Source organism: Mytilus californianus, unplaced genomic scaffold, assembly GCF_021869535.1.
Source record: "Mytilus californianus isolate M0D057914Y unplaced genomic scaffold, xbMytCali1.0.p SCAF_4, whole genome shotgun sequence".
NCBI classification, from domain to species: domain Eukaryota; kingdom Metazoa; phylum Mollusca; class Bivalvia; order Mytilida; family Mytilidae; genus Mytilus; species Mytilus californianus.
In genome coordinates, this window is record NW_026262690.1 from 13,936,456 (window position 1) to 13,960,076 (window position 23,621).

General features: G+C 33.7%; 1 protein-coding gene across 1 annotated transcript; it reads right to left on the reverse strand.

The window, feature by feature from the left end:
• Nucleotides 1-202: 202 nt before the first annotated feature.
• LOC127737500 (protein phosphatase 1L-like) lies at nucleotides 203-17,804 on the reverse strand. Its single transcript, XM_052248289.1, has 5 exons — nucleotides 17,516-17,804; nucleotides 6,814-6,999; nucleotides 5,629-5,797; nucleotides 2,841-2,971; nucleotides 203-2,488 (listed from the first exon to the last, which is right to left on the reverse strand). The coding sequence occupies exons 1-5, from the start codon at nucleotides 17,702-17,704 to the stop codon at nucleotides 2,096-2,098; spliced, it is 1,068 nt and encodes a 355-aa protein (XP_052104249.1). The 5' UTR covers nucleotides 17,705-17,804; the 3' UTR covers nucleotides 203-2,095.
• Between the last annotated feature and the right edge of the window lie 5,817 nt (nucleotides 17,805-23,621).

The following is a 23,621-nucleotide window of genomic DNA, read 5'->3' on the forward strand; positions in this document are numbered from 1 at the left end:
ATTAAAAACATACACATTATTTATGTTGTACATTAAAAACATACACATTATTTATGTTGTACATTAAAAACATACACATTATTTATGTTGTACATTAAAAATCAGAAAAAATTTTGTTTCAAGACAAATACTCCCCAATTCTAGCTATATATAAAAAGAAAACTCATTCATTGTGAAAACAGCAGAATAATAGAAAACAAAACATATTCCTGTTGATTTATTGACTGGAATGATTAGTATAACAATAGTAACTAGACACAGGTTGCTTTTTTTTGGAATGTAACTGAAAACAAAACCAATATAAGTTACTAAAAATCTTACCATTTAAAAGATGGAGAATCAGATGATTTAACTTTAACATTTTCCCTTAACATGTATTTTCCAATATACTGTGGACAAAAGAAAATCAAATTTAAATCCTTAAATCATATTTACATCTCTTTACCTCTCTTCTTTTAGATGTACCCTATTTATTACTTCTTGTTGTAGTGAGTCAATTTTAGGATTTATCATTCAAGCATGCTTCTTTTTATGAAAAATATATTTGTGAATCAAACTTGTGATATAAAATTTTCAAATTTTGGAGGTTAACCGTAATTATCTTACTTATCCCTTGAATATTAAATATGTCTACATCACATGCATTTAGGTTATCTCTCCATCAAAACAGTGGATACCATTGTTGCAATTTTTGAAGGAGATAAAAAAATTAGCCTTGTACCCATGTACATTGGATTTTGCTGTTGAACGGCATTCAAGATTTGTTTACTGTAACAATAGAATAGTATGACAGTACATGTAATATAGGTTACTGACTTACTGTACCATGTACTGATTTTATGTACTATAATTTCCTACTGGATCCCTGCTACATTACTCTATTGTAAGAAAATGATACATCTAATGGATGTAGACCAAGGGTCCGGAAACAGTCATATTTGCCAGTCATGTCCTAAACGGCAGATTGGGATTTAGGACAAATTAATTTTTTTTACAGAAATAATTTCGGTCATTTCATTGAGATCGGGTTTCATTATCGCCATTTTGCACTTTTGTAATCCCTTTCCTATAAGAAATCTGCCCCTCCATTATAGTATGATAATCCTGAGGGCCCTCCCAATAAACATATTAATGCCTCCGGGAAATATTGGCTAATGATCGCTAATAACTTTTTACCTGTTTTTTTAATTCACACCTGAGAGTGATCACAAGCCCAGAACTAATATTATAAAGAAATTAAAATTCTATGACAACTTTCTCATTATTTAATTACTTTTCAGCAAAGATAATTGGCAATTCTGATTGTAAAAATTAAAACTTGATTTAATTTACGTAGAAAGAAGTAATTTTTCACGAGTCAAACGTGTGCTTTATCAACAATGTAATACGCTTGCGTGAAATTGTCTTCATCAGATTAGACACTTAATCGTAAAATACAAAATGATTTCATGCTAAATTAAACGAATGCAACTATTATCTGTTATAATCAACACATTTAAAGGTAATAAAATTAAATATCCCATGATTTCCGGTCAATTTGATAAAGAGAACGAATCCCAGAAATGAATCTGGAATTACTCGTACTTTAACATTGTCATGAAGCTTCCGATTTTAATTTCATCTGCAAAATCAAAAGAAACGTTAGCAATGTATGAGAAATTCACCATTTTGAGTCATTAAAATCATTTCAATTTTAAGCTGTTGCATTCCATTAACTGTTCTTTTATGTTTTTAGAAAAAACGGTAAGAAAATTCATGAAGTAAACAGTCAACACAAGTTCGTTGATGCTATAAATCTAGTGTGAATAATTTCGACAGTTGAAAAAGGGGTCCAACTTTTAAGTTATCTCAAAATGACTGAAATTGTGTTAAAAAATTCCAGATCCTTGGTGTAGACCAAGAAGCACTGGCAGTTTATACTTCAACCTTTGAGACAGTTTATACCTCAACCTTTGTCATTTAAAAATTATTATTCAAAAATAGATATCTTAAACTAGGTTAATTACAACAACTGATTTAAAGTACTTATCACCTTTTATATAAAAAAATCTGTTAACCCTTTCCCTTAAACAGATTCCTAAATAATATGTTGTTATCACCGATTAGGTTGTTTATCAAATGAAGCTGATTTTTTTTCTTTAAAGTTAACAACCAGGACAGAAATATTGTCTAGAGACCCTCTGTAGTAGGCCTGAAGGACTAAACTCTTGGCACCATAATGAGGTTCATGTAATCGTTCACTGATATAATCAACAGCTTCTTGATTAGAGAACACATCCCACAATCCATCTGTTGCTAAGATCATAAATGGAGGCTGAAGGTCACTAATGTTAAAAGTCAAAATATCAGGATTAGCTATCACAAGGTTTTTATCTTTTAGTGGATAGTCTCCTAAGGCTCTGGACATGGCAAGTATACCAGCTACTCTCCAGACTCCATTGAAACTGATAAACCCTCCAGCATTTCTGATTCTCTGTCTTTCCTGTACCTGTAAAACAAATATGTGTTAATAGAACTAAATGTGTTAGTAAGACATGAATGCTCACATTAAAAGTTATCAAAATGTTTCTGAACAACGTACAAATAATAATGTTTAACCTATGCCAGAAACAAATGTGATATTTATTAGTGTTGTGTACATGTATCTTCAAAATAGACCATTTAGAAATATTAAACTTCCATCCTCGTAAATTATATTTTGTAATCTTAGAATGAAGTAAATAAAACAGAGGCCATTCAGACACACAAGACATTGACATTTCAATAAAGCAAAACAATTTATAATTATTTCACTGCTTGGAGACTAGAGAACCAAAATACAAATACAAGATTTTAATTACCAAATGTGGTTTATGATCAAATGATACTGGCACAGCTTGTCCTGCTTTGTCACACAGTACACCCCTGGAGTCGCCAACATTAGCTACTGTCAATGTTCCATCTTGTACCAATGCTAAAACAGCTGTTGTTCCTGTCAATTATATCACATAAAATATTGGTGAATATTTGCTAACGATAATGAACATTTTTCTAAAATTAGTTTACTGTTAACCAACTTATTTTCACAGTTAGGCATTTTCTATTTTTGTTGACAATGGACACTAGTTAGTTACGACAGGTCAACTGTGGATTTGATGGTAACTTTTAGCCAATGAAAAATTGTGACATAAAAAATGCTTTAAAAGTGTCTAGTCTCATTGACATAGTTGTTTACATTCTCATCCTATGGTCTCTGGTGGATAATAGTCTCATTGACATAGTTGTTTACATTCTCATCCTATGGTCTCTGGTGGATAATAGTCTCATTGACATAGTTGTTTACATTCTCATCCTATGGTCTCTGGAGAACTAGATATCATTGAGATGGGAGCCATCTCTGTGGGCCCCGCTGTGAATAATGTGTGGTAAAAAATTTGTATCTTTATCATTGGACATGGGGTTGTCAAATGAAACCAAAGTTTTTGACCTTGACCTTTCACCTAGGAAGTTGTACATAAATTATGACACACCCTCTGGTGTTGGTTTATATACATATCAAGTATAAACTTTAAACTCATAACGGTTCTCAAGATATAGAGCGGACACGATCTTTACCATAGGACATGGGGTTGTCAACTAAAACCAAAGTTTTTGACCTTGACCTTTGACCTAGGAAGTTGAACATACATTATGACACACCCTCTGGTGTTGGTTAATATACATATCAAGTATAAACTTTGAAATCATAACGGTTCTCAAAATATAGAGCGGACACGATCTTTACCATAGGACATGGGGTTGTCAACTAAAACCAAATTTTTTGACCTTGACCTTTGACCTAGAAAGTTGAACATACATTATGACACACCCTCTGGTGATGGTTAATATACATGTCAAGTATAAACTTTGAAATCATAACGGTTCTCTAGATATAGAGCCATTCGGCGGGGCCCTAATAATAGTCTCATTGACATAGTTGTTTACATTCTCATCCTTTGGTCTCTGGTGGATAATAGTCTCATTGACAATCATTAAACATTTCCTTATTTTTATATGGTATAGTGATACTTAAACTGATCAAATACCAATGCTTTATATTATTAATTTTTTAAAATTTCTTATTCCATGTAGGTTATAAGAAGACTTGACATTATATTGAGGTAGCAAGGGTATTCTGGAAACCATTCCTTAATTGTCAAAACTTCTAATTAAAACAAATTGAGTCAGAACTTTTTCTATTTGATTCAAAGTTCTTGCTATGAAATAAACATGGAAAGGATCAATGTTATTCATTGAACAATCACCCTTTATAATAATAACACAAAATCCCATGACAAAGTTATTTTAAATGTATTTATTATATACTTAATTTTTCAACTCGAGTATGAGCATTTTGTGAGGGAAAAGGGGGAGTGGGTTAGTGTATGTCTGTAGGCCAGGATAGATGGTATACATATCTCTTATCTACAACTGAACTGATGTCAATGGAACATTTATAGAAACCTTTATTTGTCAAACATTTTGTTCCTGTCTTCCTTCAAATGACCAGAATTTTTCTTAGGAGTTTCCGAAAATCAAAACTAACTGATTTAAACTAGATCATTCTCTCTGTTCCTTTACTTTGACAAAAGTCATTTCTTGATGCAACAGGACACTTTCCAGAATTGACTTATGTCATTCTGAGTCGTTCACTTCGGATAAATGGGTGAGGGGTGACTAGGTGTGTGTGCGTTCACATGACTCCATTATTACTACTCAGTTTTCTTTGAATGTTACCAAATGTATATAGAGTAAATATACATATGATGTTAATTCTTAGGGTACTTCATAAGTTTTAGTATTTCTGCATTTGGTGTCAATGGATATGCTAGTTGTTAGTCCTACTGCTGTTTTATTCTCATTTAAGTTACAAGTGTAAAGTAGACCGCTTTTGTAGAGTATGAGCTCTTATTAACTGGTCAAGAAAAAAATGCTATAAGATCATAGACTTTTTCGTTTTTAGAAGTTGATATTTCCTGTAATATTTCCCAATTACTACTGAGTGACCCACATAACCTATCATCAACCTACCTGATATGTCCATGTTTGACCATGTGATATTCAGTAAATGATATACAACTTACTTCATATGTTTATGTTTGACCTTGTGACCTTCAGTAGCTGATCAATAACTTACATGATATTACCATTTAGACCTTGTGACCTTCAATAACTGATCATTAACTCACCTGATATGTTTATGTTTGACCTTGTGACTTCCAGAAATTGATCATCAACATACCTGATACATCCATGTTTGACCTTGTGATATTCAGTAAATGATCAACAATTTACCTCATAAGTCCATGTTTGACCTTGTGACCTTCAGTAATTGATCAATAACTTACATGATATTTCCATTTTGAACTTGTGACCTTCAATAACTGATCATTAACTCACCTGATATGTCTATTTTTTATCTTGTGACTTCCAGAATTGATCATCGACATACCTGATACATCCATGTTTGATCTTGCGACCATAAGTAGCTGATGATCAACATACCTGATATGTCCATGTTTGACCTTGTGACTTCCAGAATTGATCATCGACATACCTGATGCATCCATGTTTGATCTTGCGACCATAAGTAGCTGATGATCAACATACCTGATATGTCCATGTTTGACCTTGTGACCTTGAGTAGCTGATCATCAACATCTAACATCTCCTGCATTATCATTTGCGATATGTTGACTTGACTGTGATCTAGAGAAGATTTCAGTAATCTTATCATCATCTTCTTAAACAATGTCTTCTCCACAAAGTCTGCTGCAAACTACAAAACACAAAAGTTTTTACAATATCTTCTGGATAAATTCTGATGCAAACTACAAAACAGAAAAGTTTTTACAATGTCTTCTAAATAAAGTTTGCTGCATACTAAAAACCTCAGAACAAACCAGATGTTCTGTAATGTTTTGCTCACTTATGATACCCTTGCTATAAGTATTCAGTAAACAGGAAGTTGATAAGTGATGATGGGTGTCCAAATGCATCACATCAAATACCATTCTCACATAAAGCTTGATATCAAAAAGCTCTTATATGTAGTTCCTGAGAAAAATGGACAAAAATTTCATAAATGACCATTATCTTTTAGAATATATACCAGTAAGTATTTAGTAAAAGGAAGTTGATGAGCAACATATGTCAATAGGCATCACTCAGTATAGCATTTACATGATGATTCATACCAAATTTCAGGAAGCTCGGATTTGTAGTTTTTGAGAAAAATGAAAAAAAAATTCTACTGGTTGACAGAGAGGTAGACACATATACACATGTTCAATATACCCTCTTCCTTCAGAAATGGGGGTATAAAATTTCATAAACAATTTCATTTCATCATTATCCAGTTCAAAATGCAAAACAAATCAAAGTGATCAATATCACTTGTGGAAAGACTGGAGGAGCTGTGTGCATAAATTAAAACCATATTTTATTCTTCCATTGATGAATGGTGGCGACTACAAATAGAAGGAGTATAATTAATAGAAATAATATTTGTAATCATTGAGTTAAATGAGCACACCTAATGAATGAATTTACATTAAAAGGAAACTTTTTATTCCTAGAAGATCTCATATTGTTTATATTGTAAAATAAGTGTAAATAAAAACACTTAATGTACGAGGAAGACTAAACATGTTTTAATACACATCTACAACAGGAATGTCAGTTTAGGAAATGTTGGCTGAACATCAATGAGACAGCAAAAAAGGACACAAAGAACTGAAAAGACATACAATGTACAGTCTCTGTCAACGTATTCTTTGTTAATGTTATAAATACCTCTCCACCATGTCCATCAAATATTCCATAGATTGAAGATTTAGTATGTTCTAAATCATAAACTATGCTAAACCGGTCCTCCATATGGGGGCGCCTCCCTTGAATAGCATAAACGGCTGCATTGCCTTTTTTTGTTTCCCAAACATCATTTTCTCCACTTGAATTCAACAGATGAGAATCCTGCACCTATCAAATGAAAAATTTTCCCTTGAATAAATATTAAAATGAATATTTAATCTTGACATCTGAAGTGTATGCATTGTAAATTTCTATCCTATAGGAGATGTTTTATATATTTGAATGGCTTATCTTATTTCATTTGGACTGTTTTAAATGTTAAAATATGAAAATCTCAGATCAGCACAAACTGATTAGAATACTTTTTTTCAAACAGTGTTTTACTACTAAAAATACATTGTAGATGAGTAAAACATACGTAAAGTCAAGTTGTCATTTAAGGTCACATTTTACTACATTTACAATCATAAACAAGAGGCTCTCAAGAGCCTGAATCACTCACCTGTATTTCAGAGGAGAAGATTATTAAATGTTAGCAAACTTGATGAACAAATTGTGTAAAATTGTCTTTAAAGGGCAATAACTCCTTTAGGGGTCAATTGACAATTTTGGTCATATTAACTTTTTAGTAGATCTTACTTTGCTGAACATTATTGCTGCTTACAGTTTATATATATCTATAATAATATTCAAAATAATAACAAAAAACTGCAAAATTTTGTTAAAACTACCAATTCGGTGGCAGCAACCCAACAATGGGTTGTTCGATTCATCTGATAATTTCAGGGCCGATAGATCTTGACCAATTAAAACAATTTTACCCCATATCACATTTGCTCTAAAAGATTTAGTTTTTGAGATATAAGCCAAAAACTGCATTTGACCCTTATGTTCTATTTTTAGCCATGGCGGCCATGTTTGTCGATGGATACAAACTTCGGATACAATTTATAAACAAGATACCCTAAGGAACATTTATTTAAAGTTTGAAGGTAATTGGCCCAGTAGTTTCAGAGGAGAAGATTTTTAAATGTTAGCAAACTTGATGAACAAATTGTGTAAAATTGTCTTTAAAGGGCAATAACTCCTTAAGGAGTCAATTGACAATTATGGTCATATTAACTTTTTCGTAGATCTTACTTTGCTGAACATTATTGCTGCTTACAGTTTATATATATCTATAATAATTTTCAAAATAATAACAAATAAAATGCTCCGCAGGGCGCAGCTTGATACGACCGCAGAGGTCGAACCCTGAACAGTTGGGGCAAGTATGGACACAACATTCAAGCTTGATACAGCTCTGAATTTGGATTGTGATTAAATATTTGACACAGCATAGGTTTCTGACACAGAATGAATGTGGTCTAAGAACTTAAAAATTTTAAATTGGACATTCACCTATTATGGTCCAATATCCAAAATCTAAATACATGGTTAGATTCAGCATATCAAAGAACCCCAAGAATTCAATTTTTGATGAAATCAAACAAAGTTTAATTTTGGACCCTTTTGACCTCAATGTGGACAAAGTTGATAACGTGGCCCAAAAATAAAAAATCCAAATACATGGTTAGATTCAGCATATCAAAGAACCCAATATATTCAATTTTTGTTGAAATCAAACAAAGTTTAATTTTGGACCCCGATTTGGACCAACTTGAAAACTGGGCCCATAATCAAAAATCTAAATACATGTTTAGATTCAGCATATCAAAGAACCCTAAAAATTCAATTTTTGTTAAAATCAAACTAAGTTTAATTTTGGACCCTTTGGACCTTAATGTAGATCAATTTGAAAACGGAACCAAAAATTAAGAATCTAAATACACGGTTAGATTCGGCATATCAAAGAACCCCAATAATTCAATTTTTGATGAAATCAAACAAAGTTAAATTTTGGACCCTTTGGACCTCAATGTGGACCAATTTAAAAACGGGGCCCAAAATCCAAAAACTTAATGTACGGTTAGATTCAGCATATTAAAGAACCCCAAGAATTCAAGAATAAAACCCCATTGAAATTGATCAAGAAATAAGCAATTTATACGAAGTATCTTCTTTTGCACAATACTGTGCAATTGAATATTTCTTGCTATTGCGCAATACTGTACAATTGACAATTTCTTGCTATTGCGCAATATTGTGCCAATGGATATTTCTTGCTATTGCGCAATACTGTGCAATTGAAGATTTCTTGCTATTGCGCAATACTGTGCAATTGAAGATTTCTTGCTATTGTGCAATACTGTGCAATTGAAAATTTCTTGCTATTGCACAATACTTATTATAAAATAATTTACACATCCTGTTTGGTGTTTATCTCCTACCATATCATTATTATTTGCTTTTAAATATAAATCAGAAATAACCAACTTAAAATGGAAAATTTTAAAAGAAAAAAAAAGGAAAAAAAGAAAAAAAAAAAATCCCCCCCCAAATTTTTTGAACCCCCTTATGATTCATCACCCCCAAACTCAATCCCAGCCTTCCCTTTGTGGTATGGTACCTTGCAGTACAATTTCAGAGAGATCCATACACTTGAACACAAGTTATTGTCTGGAAACTAGAAAAATGCTTATTTTTGGCCCCCAATTCCTAAACGTTTCGGGCAATTACCCCCAAACTCAATTCCAGCTTTCCCTTTGTGATATGGAACCTTGTAGTACAATTTCAGAAATATCCAAACACTTACACACAGGTTATTGTCATGAAACTAGAAAAATGCTTGTTTTTTGCCCCTTTTTTGGCCCCTAATTCCTAAAATTTTGAGGCAATTACCCCCAAAATCAATTACAGCCTTCCTTTTGTGATATGGAACCTTGTGGTACAATGTCAGAGAGATCCATACACTTACACACAAGTTATTGTCTGGAAGTTACAAAAATGCTTATTTTTGGCCCCTTTTTGGCCCCCAATTCCTTAACTGTTGGTACCATAACCCCCAAAATCAATCCCAACCTTCCTTTCGTGGTATTGAACCTTATGGTAAAATTTCATGGAGATCCATTCACTTAAACTAAAGTTAGAGTGCGAAAACCAATGTGTCTTCAGACGACGCCGACGCCATACCAATATACGACTAAAAATTTTTTAATTTTTGCGGTCGTATAAAAACTGCAAAATTTTGTTAAAACTACCAATTCGGTGGCAGCAACCCAACAATGGGTTGTTCGAATCGTCTGAAAATTTCAGGGCCAATAGATCTTGACCAATTAAACAATTTTACCCCTTCACATTTGCTCTAAAAGATTTAGTTTTTGAGACATAAGCCAAAAACTGCATTTGACCCTTATGTTCTATTTTTAGCCATTGCAGCCATGTTTGTTGATGGATACAAACTTCGGATACAATTTATAAACAAGATACCCTAAGGAACATTTATTTAAAGTTTGAAGGTAATTGGCCCAGTAGTTTCAGAGGAGAAGATTTTTAAATGTTAGCAAACTTGATGAACAAATTGTGTAAAATTGTCTTTAAAGGGCAATAACTCCTTAAGGAGTCAATTGACAATTATGGTCATATTAACTTTTTCGTAGATCTTACTTTGCTGAACATTATTGCTGCTTACAGTTTATATATATCTATAATAATATTCAAAATAATAACAAAAAACTGCAAAATTTTGTTAAAACTACCAATTCGGTGGCAGCAACCCAACAATGGGTTGTTCGAATCGTCTGAAAATTTCAGGGCCAATAGATCTTGACCAATTAAACAATTTTACCCCTTCACATTTGCTCTAAAAGATTTAGTTTTTGAGATATAAGCCAAAAACTGCATTTGACCCTTATGTTCTATTTTTAGCCATGGTGGCCATGTTTGTCGATGGATACAAACTTCGGATACAATTTATAAACAAGATACCCTAAGGAACATTTATTTAAAGTTTGAAGGTAATTGGCCCAGTAGTTTCAGAGGAGAAGATTTTTAAATGTTAGCAAACTTGATGAACAAATTGTGTAAAATTGTCTTTAAAGGGCAATAACTCCTTAAGGAGTCAATTGACAATTATGGTCATATTAACATTTTCGTAGATCTTACTTTGCTGAACATTATTGCTGCTTACAGTTTACATATATCTATAATAATATTCAAAATAATAACAAAAAACTGCAAAATTTTGTTAAAACTACCAATTCGGTGGCAGCAACCCAAAATGGGTTGTTCGAATCGTCTGAAAATTTCAGGGCCATTAGATCTTGACCAATTAAACAATTTTACCCCGTCACATATGCTCTTAAAGATTTAGTTTTTGAGATATAAGCCAAAAACTGTATTTGACCCTTATGTTCTATTTTTAGCCATGGCGGCCATGTTTGTCGATGGATACAAACTTCGGATACAATTTATAAACAAGATACCCTAAGGAACATTTATTCAAAGTTTGAAGGTAATTGGCCCAGTAGTTTCAGAGGAGAAGATTTTTAAATGTTAGCAAACTTGATGAACAAATTGTGTAAAATTGTCTTTAAAGGGCAATAACTCCTTAAGGAGTCAATTGACAATTATGGTCATATTAACTTTTTCGTAGATCTTACTTTGCTGAACATTATTGCTGCTTACAGTTTATATATATCTATAATAATATTCAAAATAATAACAAAAAACTGCAAAATTTTGTTAAAACTACCAATTCGGTGGCAGCAACCCAACAATGGGTTGTTCGAATCGTCTGAAAATTTCAGGGCCAATAGATCTTGACCAATTAAACAATTTTACCCCTTCACATTTGCTCTAAAAGATTTAGTTTTTGAGATATAAGCCAAAAACTGCATTTGACCCTTATGTTCTATTTTTAGCCATGGCGGCCATGTTTGTCGATGGATACAAACTTCGGATACAATTTATAAACAAGATACCCTAAGGAACATTTATTTAAAGTTTGAAGGTAATTGGCCCAGTAGTTTCAGAGGAGAAGATTTTTAAATGTTAGCAAACTTGATGAACAAATTGTGTAAAATTGTCTTTAAAGGGCAATTACTCCTTAAGGAGTCAATTGACAATTATGGTCATATTAACTTTTTCGTAGATCTTACTTTGCTGAACATTATTGCTGCTTACAGTTTATATATATCTATAATAATATTCAAAATAATAACAAAAAACTGCAAAATTTTGTTAAAACTACCAATTCGGTGGCAGCAACCCAACAATGGGTTGTTCGAATCGTCTGAAAATTTCAGGGCCATTAGATCTTGACCAATTAAACAATTTTACCCCGTCACATATGCTCTAAAAGATTTAGTTTTTGAGATATAAGCCAAAAACTGTATTTGACCCTTATGTTCTATTTTTAGCCATGGCGGCCATGTTTGTCGATGGATACAAACTTCGGATACAATTTATAAACAAGATACCCTAAGGAACATTTATTTAAAGTTTGAAGGTAATTGGCCCAGTAGTTTCAGAGGAGAAGATTTTTAAATGTTAGCAAACTTGAACAAATTGTGTAAATTTGTCTTTAAAGGGCAATAACTCCTTAAGGTGTCAATTGACAATTATGGTCATTTTTACTTTTTCGTAGATCTCACTTTGCTGAACATTATTGCTGCTTACAGTTTATATATATCTATAATAATATTCAAAATAATAACAAAAAACTGCAAAATTTTGTTAAAACTACCAATTCGGTGGCAGCAACCCAACAATGGGTTGTTCGAATCGTCTGAAAATTTCAGGGCCAATAGATCTTGACCAATTAAACAATTTTACCCCGTCACATTTGCTCTAAAAGATTTTGTTTTTGAGATATAAGCCAAAAACTGTATTTGACCCTTATGTTCTATTTTTAGCCATGGCAGCCATGTTTGTCGATGGATACAAACTTCGGATACAATTTATAAACAAGATACCCTAAGGAACATTTTAAAGTTTGAAGGTAATTGGCCCAGTAGTTTCAGAGGAGAAGATTTTTTAAATGTTAGCAAACTTGGATGAACAAATTGTGTAAAATTGTCTTTAAAGGGCAATAACTCCTTAAGGGGTCAATTGACAATTTTGGTCATTTTAACTTTTTTGTAGATCTTACTTTGCTGAACATTATTGCTGCTTACAGTTTCTATATATCTATAATAATATTCAAAATAATAACAAAAAACTGCAAAATTTTGTTATAACTACCAATTCGGTGGCAGCAACCCAACAATGGGTTGTTCGATTCGTCTGAAAATTTCAGAGCTGATAGATCTTGACCAATTAAACAATTTTACCCCGTCACATTTGCTCTAAAAGCTTTAGTTTTTGAGATATAAGCCAAAAACTGCATATGACCCCTATGTTCTATTTTTAGCCATGGCGGCCATGTTTGTCGCTGGATCAAAACTTCGGATACAATTTATAAACTAGATACCCTAAGGAACATTTAGTTAAAGTTGAAGGTAATTGGCCCAGTAGTTTCAGAGGAGAAGATTTTTTAAATAGTTTACGACGACAGACGACGGCAGATGCCAAGTGATGGCATAAGCTCACATGGGGCCCTTTGGGCCCCGGTGAGCTAAAAAGTTACAACACTTTTTATGAACTGGTTTAACCAAAAGAAGATTAATCAGATTTAAAATCATATGTCTTGGCAAAATAAAAAAAAATTGGATTTTTAAATGTTTTACATAAGAAGCTGTCAGTCGTTTTCATACATGTGTAATTGTTAAAAAATGGAATTTCATAGTTATAAACAGTTCATTGAACAAGAGCTAGTTAAATTTTGCAATACCTACACTACTGTTAATAAATACCATTGGCAGTAATAATTAATTGGTTGATACAGTCATGTCAATATAAAAATAAGGAGATGTGGTATGATTGTCAAAGAGACAACTATCCACCAAAGTTCAAATAAAGTGGATGCAAGCAATTAGACAACCGTAGGGCCTTCAACAATGAGAAAAACCCATATGTATAGTCGGCCATAAAAGGCTCCGACATGAAATATATGAAACAATTCAATTGAGAAAACTAACAGCCTTATTCAAAACAAAACAATTTACGAAAAAACAATTATGACAGACATGAACCAATGACAACCACTAAAACTACGGGCTCCTGACTTGGGACAGGCACATAATGTGGCGGGGTTAAACATGTTTGTGAGCGCTCAAGAGTGTTTGATCAATATATTGAAGAATGGAAAACCATTACATGTATTATTCATCCTCTTCCAGGCGGGTTAATGGGTGGAACAAAATGAGATCTTATATTTTTTAACAAGATTATGTTGTTGAAACCTTTGTACACTGTTGATGTCTTTTAGTAATAAAAGTGCTTTTTCTTATTTTTTATGTGAGTGGCATGGCCACTTATTGGGCTGGAAACTGGGAGGTTCAAAATGTATGAAAATTTGAGACCGGAAGTTGGAAGAGAGATGTTTCTTTTATAAATATTGTTTTAATATATTATTGAAGATGAAAATCATGTTATTTAACATTGTCATGTTTATAATGATCTTAGATCAATTCCTTTTACTGAATCTCTTAAAACTGATGAAAAAAAAGTAAAATCACAAAAATACTGAACTCCGAGGAAAATTCAATCGGAAAGTCCCTAATCACATGGCAAAATCAAATGACAAAACACATCAAACGAATGGACAACAACTGTCATATTCCTGACTTGGTACAGGCATTTTCAAATGTAGAAAATGGTGGATTGAACCTGGTTTTATAGCGCTAAACCTCTCACTTGTACGACAGTCTTATCAAACAGACTGAAAGTTTTAATGTTAACAGACTGTCATAAGAAGGTATTTTTATTCCCGGATCAAGATATTTTTAGATTATGCGCCAAAACCAGCAATGTTACATATAGAATCGTTCTTGTATTTGTTTTAGTCTTCCAAAGGGATAGAAAAGATTAATTGATTGATAAGTTCAAGCATAAATTTATAATTGCAATCCCATGATTAACCATATTCCATAAGAATTTTGACATCATTAGAAAAAATTGGTTTCATTTTATAGGAAATTTTATCAAACTGAAAAAACTTTTGCTCTGCATCATTGGCAGTCTGTTTGCTTCAAACTTGACTGTATTTCATAGTATAAAATCCATCCTTTATTCAAAATTAGCAATTTTTAGAAGGCATGCACAAAATCACCATACATTTGAAGACCTGTCAAAATAGGGGTTTCCTAAATTTTGGACACACATTTCATAAAATCTTAAGCGTGAAATCATTGAGAAGATTTCATGTAATTAAAGTATGTCATGAATTTGTTCACAATTTATTATCTGATTATTGGTTTTATGAGTTTACCAAAGTGAAGCCAAAAGTCTTTGGTGCGCAGATACAACAGACTGCACTGTACTAGGCAAATAGTTCCTATAGTTTGACAGAAAACTGAACCATTAACAATGATTAATCTTTCACTATTTTAAAGCATATCAAAAAGTTACTATTCAATAAATTAAAGATTATCCTTTCTTTGTCCCTAATGTATGGATATACAATGTATTAATATTAATGACATACACACATGTATTATCAATTTTATTAAAAAGTTGACTTGATTGAGCTTATATACATTTTGTTTGTGTACCAGAGTTTTTTTTTATATATCTTTATTTCTGAAAAGATTTTTTTAATGGTCCTTGGAAAGTGCGTTTGTTAGATCAATAGTAGCAACTTTTGATAAGCGACTTTTCCAGAAAAAGATAATTTCTTCCTCTGAAAAACAGCATCTTCCAAGGGATAAAAATCATAAACATATTCATTTGCACTTAATAATTTGAAATATTTTTCATTGAATCCCCCAAAAATATATTTTGTGTAGTATATTTATAGGATCCCATAATTTGGGTGATTGTCCCCAACCTGTAAAATAAATGTTTAACAGGTTGGGGAAGACCCTCATAAATGGGTACTACATGTGTATCTTATGGGTATTAACATCAATCTCATAGAACCTGAGTTTACCTACAGACTGGGAGAAACTCAAATGACCCAATCAAAACCTTCATATTGGAGTCGACTAGGCAACTCAAAATCAAGGACAAGTGAGCAACAAGAACTTTGCCAGGAAACCATTAACCAACTCATGGGAGATTGCGCACAAGAACAAGCAATATCGTTCACAGATGGATCATGCTTAGGGAACCCAGGACCCTGTGGAGCAGGAGCAATTATTTATGCTGAACACATTAAACCTGCTGCAAGACTACACAGACCTGTGGCACAAAGAGGATCCATCCTCCTGGCGGAACTCATAGCGATTCTCATGGTCCTTGAATACTGCATTACAGAAAATATGTACAACACAATACAAAAAATAAAAATTTTCTCTGACAGTCAAAGCGCCGTGGGATTACTAACACTGAACTGGGCCCCAAATAGCTACATCTCCGTAATAAGAGAAATAAAAGAAAACATTGAGCATCTTAGGCAAAAAGGACTAAATGTAATCATATCATGGACACCAGGACATGCCAATATAGCTGGCAATGACGAGGCTGACATCCTTGCAAAAACAGCAGCACAGGAAGCAAAAGAACTACCACCGGAAAATAACGTCATAACACTACAGGACGTCAAACAGGCAGCCTATAAAAGTACAGGAGAAAAATGGCAGAGAAGATGGGAAATATCTGAGAGAGGCAGGGACCTTTACGAAAAAATAACAACTACGAAACACTCAATTATGTATGATTTTCCCACTAAAAGACATTTCAGTATATTCGCCCAACTAAGAACTGGCTATACAGAACTCAACTACTACAAGAACCGAGTAGGCCAAACCAACGGCATAGAATCATGGAACTGTGGAGCACCTGAAACACCTCACCATTTCCTTCTGGAGTGTCCCTGCTATGAGAAAGAACGAGCAGATATGTTACAACAAATATCCAAAGAGGTCGGGATCAGAAACCTGAATTTAGCTACTATGCTAACGAGACTAGACGGCGAGAACACCGAAGAGACAAAAGCCAAACTACAAACAGTGGCACATTACATTGACAGAACAGGCAGATTTGATAATGCTTTTCCTCAATCCCAATCTTAACCAGCGCATACTAAAGCACAGAGAAGAAAATACGCCGAGAAAAACGCACCAAAGAGAAAACCTGCACATTGGGAAAATTCGTGCCAACAGGCCTTAAGATTGAGGATTGAGGATATTATACCCAAAATCAGGTATCAATTTACAGTGATACAAAATCAAATTTTTTATTTCATCCTAATAGCTGTTGGTTCAAATATTCATATAAATGGCAACATTTTCCCCTTTAAGACCACAGTTCAAATGAGAACTGAATATTATACAATGATAATTTCCTCCAAAAATCCTTCTTTTTGAAGGCTGTTAACTTTTATCCTGATATTTCAGTCATGGTGTCTTTAGGCAAAATGTTGTCCTTTAACTGAATGTTTGCACCATGACAGAATATATCTGTAAATCCAAAGTTTATATTTTTATCACTGAAAATTGATACCTGTTATGGCATATAATACCCTAATCCCTTTTGAGTTTCTGAGTCCGGAGTGATTTTCAGAGGTGGCCAAATCAGAAAATCTCTCGGACTCAGAATACCAAAAGGGATTAATAATACCCATAAATGAGGATAGTACCCAAAATTTTATGAGGATCCTCCCCATCCTGATTAATGATCCTTAGTTTTAAATATATAATATGGCAAATAAGTCCTCTCGATTTTCATCTAAAATATAATTAGTATATGCAAATGTATGCACCTTTGAAGAGTTGTACTGTCCTTGCCAACGTAACTGAATATTTAGCTTGGTTCGCCGCAGATATCGCCATATTGGTTTGACGTGGAATACCGACTGATATAAAATGAGCAGGAATATGCAAGTTAAGACGAGTTCTTGGGAAAATAGATATTTGCGTATATATCTGCTGACAACAGCCGTTAGCGTCATTTCGTTTCTTAATTCATTGCAAGTGAAATGATTTCAACACCTTGAAATTTCAAGTTTAGATTTGGCGAAGAAAAAAAAATCAACAAACTAGACCCATTTTGGAAATTGCATGATGGGAAGACTCTTTTGGGGACTGTCTAAAATACCGGTTCCAATTTCGTACCTATGTCCAGTTTTGCAGAAGTTGTGATGTTGCTTTTTCGGCATCCGAAAAGACATTCAGCATTATGAATTTGCGAAGGAAAATGAATAATATGATAATGTGAAAATTGTAGTGTTTATTCTAAATGGCAAAAAGGGTAATATATAACTGGGTGCAACCAACTACAGAAACCGGAAAGCAGTTTGAACATGTAAAAACACGTCTAGATATGAGGGTAGGATTATGGGGTATCCCATATGACGAATAACGGTAAATTATTTGTTAAAATAACGTTAAAGATACACATTTTACCCCATTTAACGCTAACGGTAGCTACAAAAAGAGATTTGAAAAAATTAATAACGATAAGAAATTAAGGCTCAGTTGACGCTAACGATAGCGAAAAAAACGGACGTTTGACGCTTGAAGATAATTTGATAAAGGACATTCCTACCCTCAGATATTAGTCAACGAATTTCTTACGAGGGCGCTGAATCTTTATAAAAAAAACCAAAACGATACTGTACACAATATAAAAATAATATATGCGCCTAAAAAAGTGTACCGAAAACAACCCCAATATTAAACAAGAGTGCACACTCTGAAATGTCTCGCCTGCTTTGCTGTCGTGACCATTGATTTTATGTTGATAGTCCTAAACATAAGTTTCACTACAAGTATCACATAAATTCAACATGATCCAAAAAAAATGAGTTCAAAGTCAGATAAACCAAGCCAGAAATACATCTGCATCTTATCATTCCATACACCGAATATAGTTGACCTATTGCTTATAGTATACAAGAAACAGACCAAACCATGAAAATGAGGTCAAGGTTAGATGAACCATGCCAGACAGACATGTACACTCCTTCAATAGTTCCATGCATCAAATATAGTATACCTATTGCATATATAATAGTATCTAAGAAACAAACTTAACCAGGAAAACTGAACATTGACCAATGAACCATGAAAATGAGGTCAAGGACAGATGATGACTACCAGACAGACCTATACATCTTACAATAATTCTGTACACCAAATATAGTAGACTTATTGCTTCTACTTTAAGAAAAACAGACCAAAACACAAAAACTTACCTTTGAGCAATAAACCATAAAAATGAGGTCAAGGTCAAATTAAACCTGTCAGACTGGCATGTACATCGTAAAATATTTCCATACACCAAATATAGTTGATCTATTACATATAGTATTTGAAGAACAGACCAAAACACGAAAACTTAACTTTAACCACTGAACCATGAAAATGAGATCAAGGTCAGATGACACCTGCCAGTTCGACATGTACACCTTACAATCATTCCATACACCGAATATAGTAGACGTATGGCTTATAGTATCTGAGATATGGACTTGATCACGAAAACTTAACCTTGTTTACTGATCTAGAAATGAGGTCGAGGTCAAGTGAAAACTGTCTGACAGGCACGAGGACCTTGCAAGGTAAGCACATACCTAATATAGTTATCCTTTTAGTCATAATAAGAAAGAAATCAAGTAGTCCTTGACCATGCAAATGAGGTCAAGGACAATGGACATATGACAGACGGAAAATTCATAACATAAGGCATCTTATGAAGTATAATAGAAACTAGCCACAGTGACAATTCTGATAGTATAATAGAAATTGGCCCCAGTGACAATCAGGATGACACTGAAGTTGAAACAACAATCATACGTGACAGGAAGCGTGCGTTCTCTGGTCAATAGATCCCGGATGATTACATTTGCGCGCATTTATTTTACAGGTAAATACATATAATTTTTTAGAATTCAATATGAAAAATGTATAATTTAAATCAACAAATATTTTCAAATCTAATCATTTATAGTCATAGTTATTATGAAAATTAATTAATTTATAGTCCTATTTATTATGAATAACCTTTATTTTACTGTCTTACCTGTACAATGAATGCGCGCAAAAGTAACCTAAAGCTGCGCGCAAACGTAAAATTTTGTAATCCCCAAATGCGCACAAATGTAATGCGCCAACAGATCCAAGCCGAATATCTAACCAAGAAAACGAAACGGAAATTACCAATTAGGTGCAATTATTTAATCAAGGGAATTTCGGTACCGCATTGGAATAGCTGTAGGAATAATAACAGGGTATTTGTCGAGAAATAAAATTTAAGCTGTTAAAGACACATCTTTATTCTCCGCATTCTTTCGCTACGTGAAGCAGTTAAAAAGCTTTAAAAAAATGGTGGTCAATAGTTTCTTTCATGTAAATGCAAATGGGAGTGAAGCACTTCTAAATGTAAATGTAATAATCAAAATATGTTGTGCAATTCCCGATGCCGTAATTCACTCACATGCTCAAACAAATGATACAGAACTAGTTTTGTATTTTGTAAATAAGGTTTACTCTGGGGTCATTAAATAAAAATTCTATAGTGTGTATCAATTCTTTTTTTAATAACAAAATCCATACTATTATAATTTTTGTACAAGTTATAAGTGAATTTGAGTCAAATTTTGTACAAAATCAAAATACAAATTATAATTTGTACAATTTTTTGTGCGATTTGAACTGATATAAATCTAGAATTTCAGAGTTTACGAAGGTAAAGGAGTTACAACAGAGACTGCTTAGTTATACAATCCAAAAGAATACCACTGCCCGATTAGAACTACACCTTTTCATTGATCCCATATATCTGACAAATATATCATATAAGAAATAATATATTTAATATTAGAGCAGGAAATATGATAATGAAATGATAACACAAATATATATCTTCCAGAAAAAATATACTTGATAGAACAAATAGTCACTATTTATCCTTTGTCAGGAGGGTAGTGAAAATACACGCAACTTTCTGGTGCCAAACAAGAGTCTTGAAAAGATCAGAAAAAGGCATCAGCGAAAGATACAGCAATACCAGAATAGTTTTAGTGAATAGCATACCAGAACATCTGTTTTTATACTTCAATGTCTTTGAGCTGTCATTTGCGTTTACCCTACATCTCATTTTATGCACATATCTAAATTGTATATTATATTTGATACTATGGACGTCGACGTTGGGTCTCCAAAACAACCCACAATCGAAAATCACTCGGGAACGTATCAATCAAAATAAACAGAAACATAGCATTTGTCCATCAATCTAAAAGATGTCTTTGACCATCTCCAAGAAAGGAACAGTGTATAATTTACTTCGTAAACTCAGTTCAATTCAAAGTACACAGTTACATGTGTGAGTGTGAACATTCGAGGTTTAGATATAATGCATGTATCTATAAGTATAGCGGAGCAGGAACCTTACTTCCCCCTAGTTTTTTAAAGGTGCTCAGTTTGCTTTTTCTTTACTTTTCTGTGTTGCATCTGTACTATTTTAATTTTTTAACGTCTGTGTTGTGGCAACGGTCTTTTATATCCTATGTCCTGCAATATTGTTTTCATTTCAATATGTCTGCGTTGTTCTTTTGGTAACGAGCTTGTCTATCCTATGTTCTGAAATACTGTTTTCATTACAAACCTTTATATCTGTCACGTAGACTACTAGAATGTACATGTTTCGATGTAAAAATAAGAAAATTCGGTATAACTCACTGCCAATGAGGCAATTATCCAAAAAAATTAAGAATTGATAAAGGGACAAGGAGGTGAACAATAACACGTCCCGTACCGCCATCGTTTGTTTATAAAGAGGGAGAAGATACCAAGGTGATAAGTTCCACAAAGGCCATCAAGTATATACACCATGGAAAATATATTAATGGGTTATGGTTACTACATGTCCACATACGAATGCAATGATAATGGGTCAGTTTGATTTTTCAATTTGGCCTTAATGTGATGAAAATAGTTCACCTGTTTTATTTTACTAGGGTTCAACTTATTACTTTTGTCAAGCTGAAAACATTGTTATACGAACTCGTTAAGTTTGAAAATTGAACGGTTGTCTACTTTCGGTTTTCTTTTGTTTACATTGCTATGGGAATTTATAATATTTAGAATCAGGAACGGACAGGTTGTGGTTAGCAAACCCGGAAATATTCCGATCGGTAGTTGTAATAATACGGGCCGTCATTCAAACGTTTGAGCAATAAGGGTTAGGTATTCTACAAACACTCATAGGAATAAGATATTTGATATCGTCCAAAGTAAATGGTATAGTCCAATACCTTAGTATAACAGCTGATGCGCTGTCAAAAAAAAAAAGGGTCGCTTAATGAATAGTCAAGACGTCTAGAAGAAGCAAGAAGGTAATTATTTCATTTATAAAAGATTAAATAGATTAAAAAATTAAATTCTGAATAAGAATCTATCTGCGTACCTGAATAAGCTTGCAGGAGGATATTATAAGTGAAACATACGCACCGGGTAATAGGTGCATAGGCGACTGTGCAGTTATAGTGCACAGGTAAACAAGTGCACCAGTAAAGCATAAACCAGAGAGTGCACTGGTTAAGCAGTGCACAGGCGGAACAGACCAGAAAGTGCACAGGATAGCAGTGCATAGGTAGAATACATCAAAGTTGTAATAGTGCACGGGTTAGCACTGGTTTTTGCTTGACACATAAGGACTGTGCAAAGACAACAACACGTCCCACACATTGCTAGTGGAAGACAGAGGCCAAATTAACAAGTTAAAGATAGATATATAAGAAACGGTGCATCTTCCAATATCCAGGGGTAAACTCTGGTACGATACCCATAAGTCACTACACCGAGTACGTGACATAATTTTGGTGGCAGCGGTGGAATATTGGTAAGTGCACTGATTATTGAATAAATATGGATGATTTACAACAGCATACAAGTAAGCTAGAGGAAGAGGTTAAGCAAAGTAGGGAGAAGTTGAGACAAACTCAAAACCCTTGGCTTTTGACACCACAACACTTTACCCCAAAAGAGCAACCTAGAAACCTGTCGGATTCTGGTATTGTTCAGACGAGGCGCACGGATTTCGGCGATGTCACAGAGCGCACAGTCCAAACACAGCTTCAACGAGCTGATGATGCTCCAACATTGTTTGGACCTTACATAAGTGAGCAAGACCCGGGAATCCGTTCTAAGCAAGTGCAATACAACACAACTAGCGCCGCACTCTGTACCAGTAGCGGAGGTTCAGTGGAGATTTCTCCTATCTTTAGATATAACCAAAGGAATGCAAGACAGGTTGTCAATAACTAGGAAAAAGTACACACGCCAGTAAAGAATACAAGGAGAGAAATCAGACTGGACAATTATGATGGGTCTGGCGAATGGGTTGATTTTAAATCGCACTTTGATGCATGTGCTATCATTAATATTTGGGATGAATATGAAAAGGGGCTTTATCTTGCCGCTGCCCTTCGAGGGCACGCACAGAGTGTTTTCAGCGATTTACCAACTGACAAGAAAATGGATTATGAGACCTTAGTGAAATCATTAGAAAAGTGTTTTAATCCTCCAAATCAAAACGAACTATACAGAGTTCAGTTGAAGGAAAGACGTCAGCGCGCAAGTGAAACCTTGCCAGAATTAGGACAAACTATACGGAGACTAGTCAACAGAGCATACACACTAGCACCCACTGAAGTCAAAGAAACATTATCAAAGGAGTATTTCTTAGATGCATTGCACGATAGTGAGATGAGGATAAAAATTAAACAATCCAGACCGCAAAACTTAAACCAAGCAATCTGTTTAGCTGTCGAACTTGAGGCGTTCTACAAAGCAGAGAAAAGACAAGATTTTGTAAAACCTCAGATGCGGGCTACGCATACAGATACTAGTACACAAGAATTA

What these genes read in the sequence shown, in the direction of transcription:
- LOC127737500 (XM_052248289.1), bottom strand. Translation starts at nt 17,704, where the DNA reads ATGACGCTAACGGCTGTTGTCAGCAGATATATACGCAAATATCTATTT. An exon ending in GACAGTACAACTCTTCAAAG is followed by an intron (nt 7,000 to 17,515) that starts GTGCATACATTT and finishes TTCATTTGATAG; the next exon opens with GTGCAGGATTCTCATCTGTT. An exon ending in TTGATCATAAACCACATTTG is followed by an intron (nt 2,489 to 2,840) that starts GTAATTAAAATC and finishes TTTGTTTTACAG; the next exon opens with GTACAGGAAAGACAGAGAAT.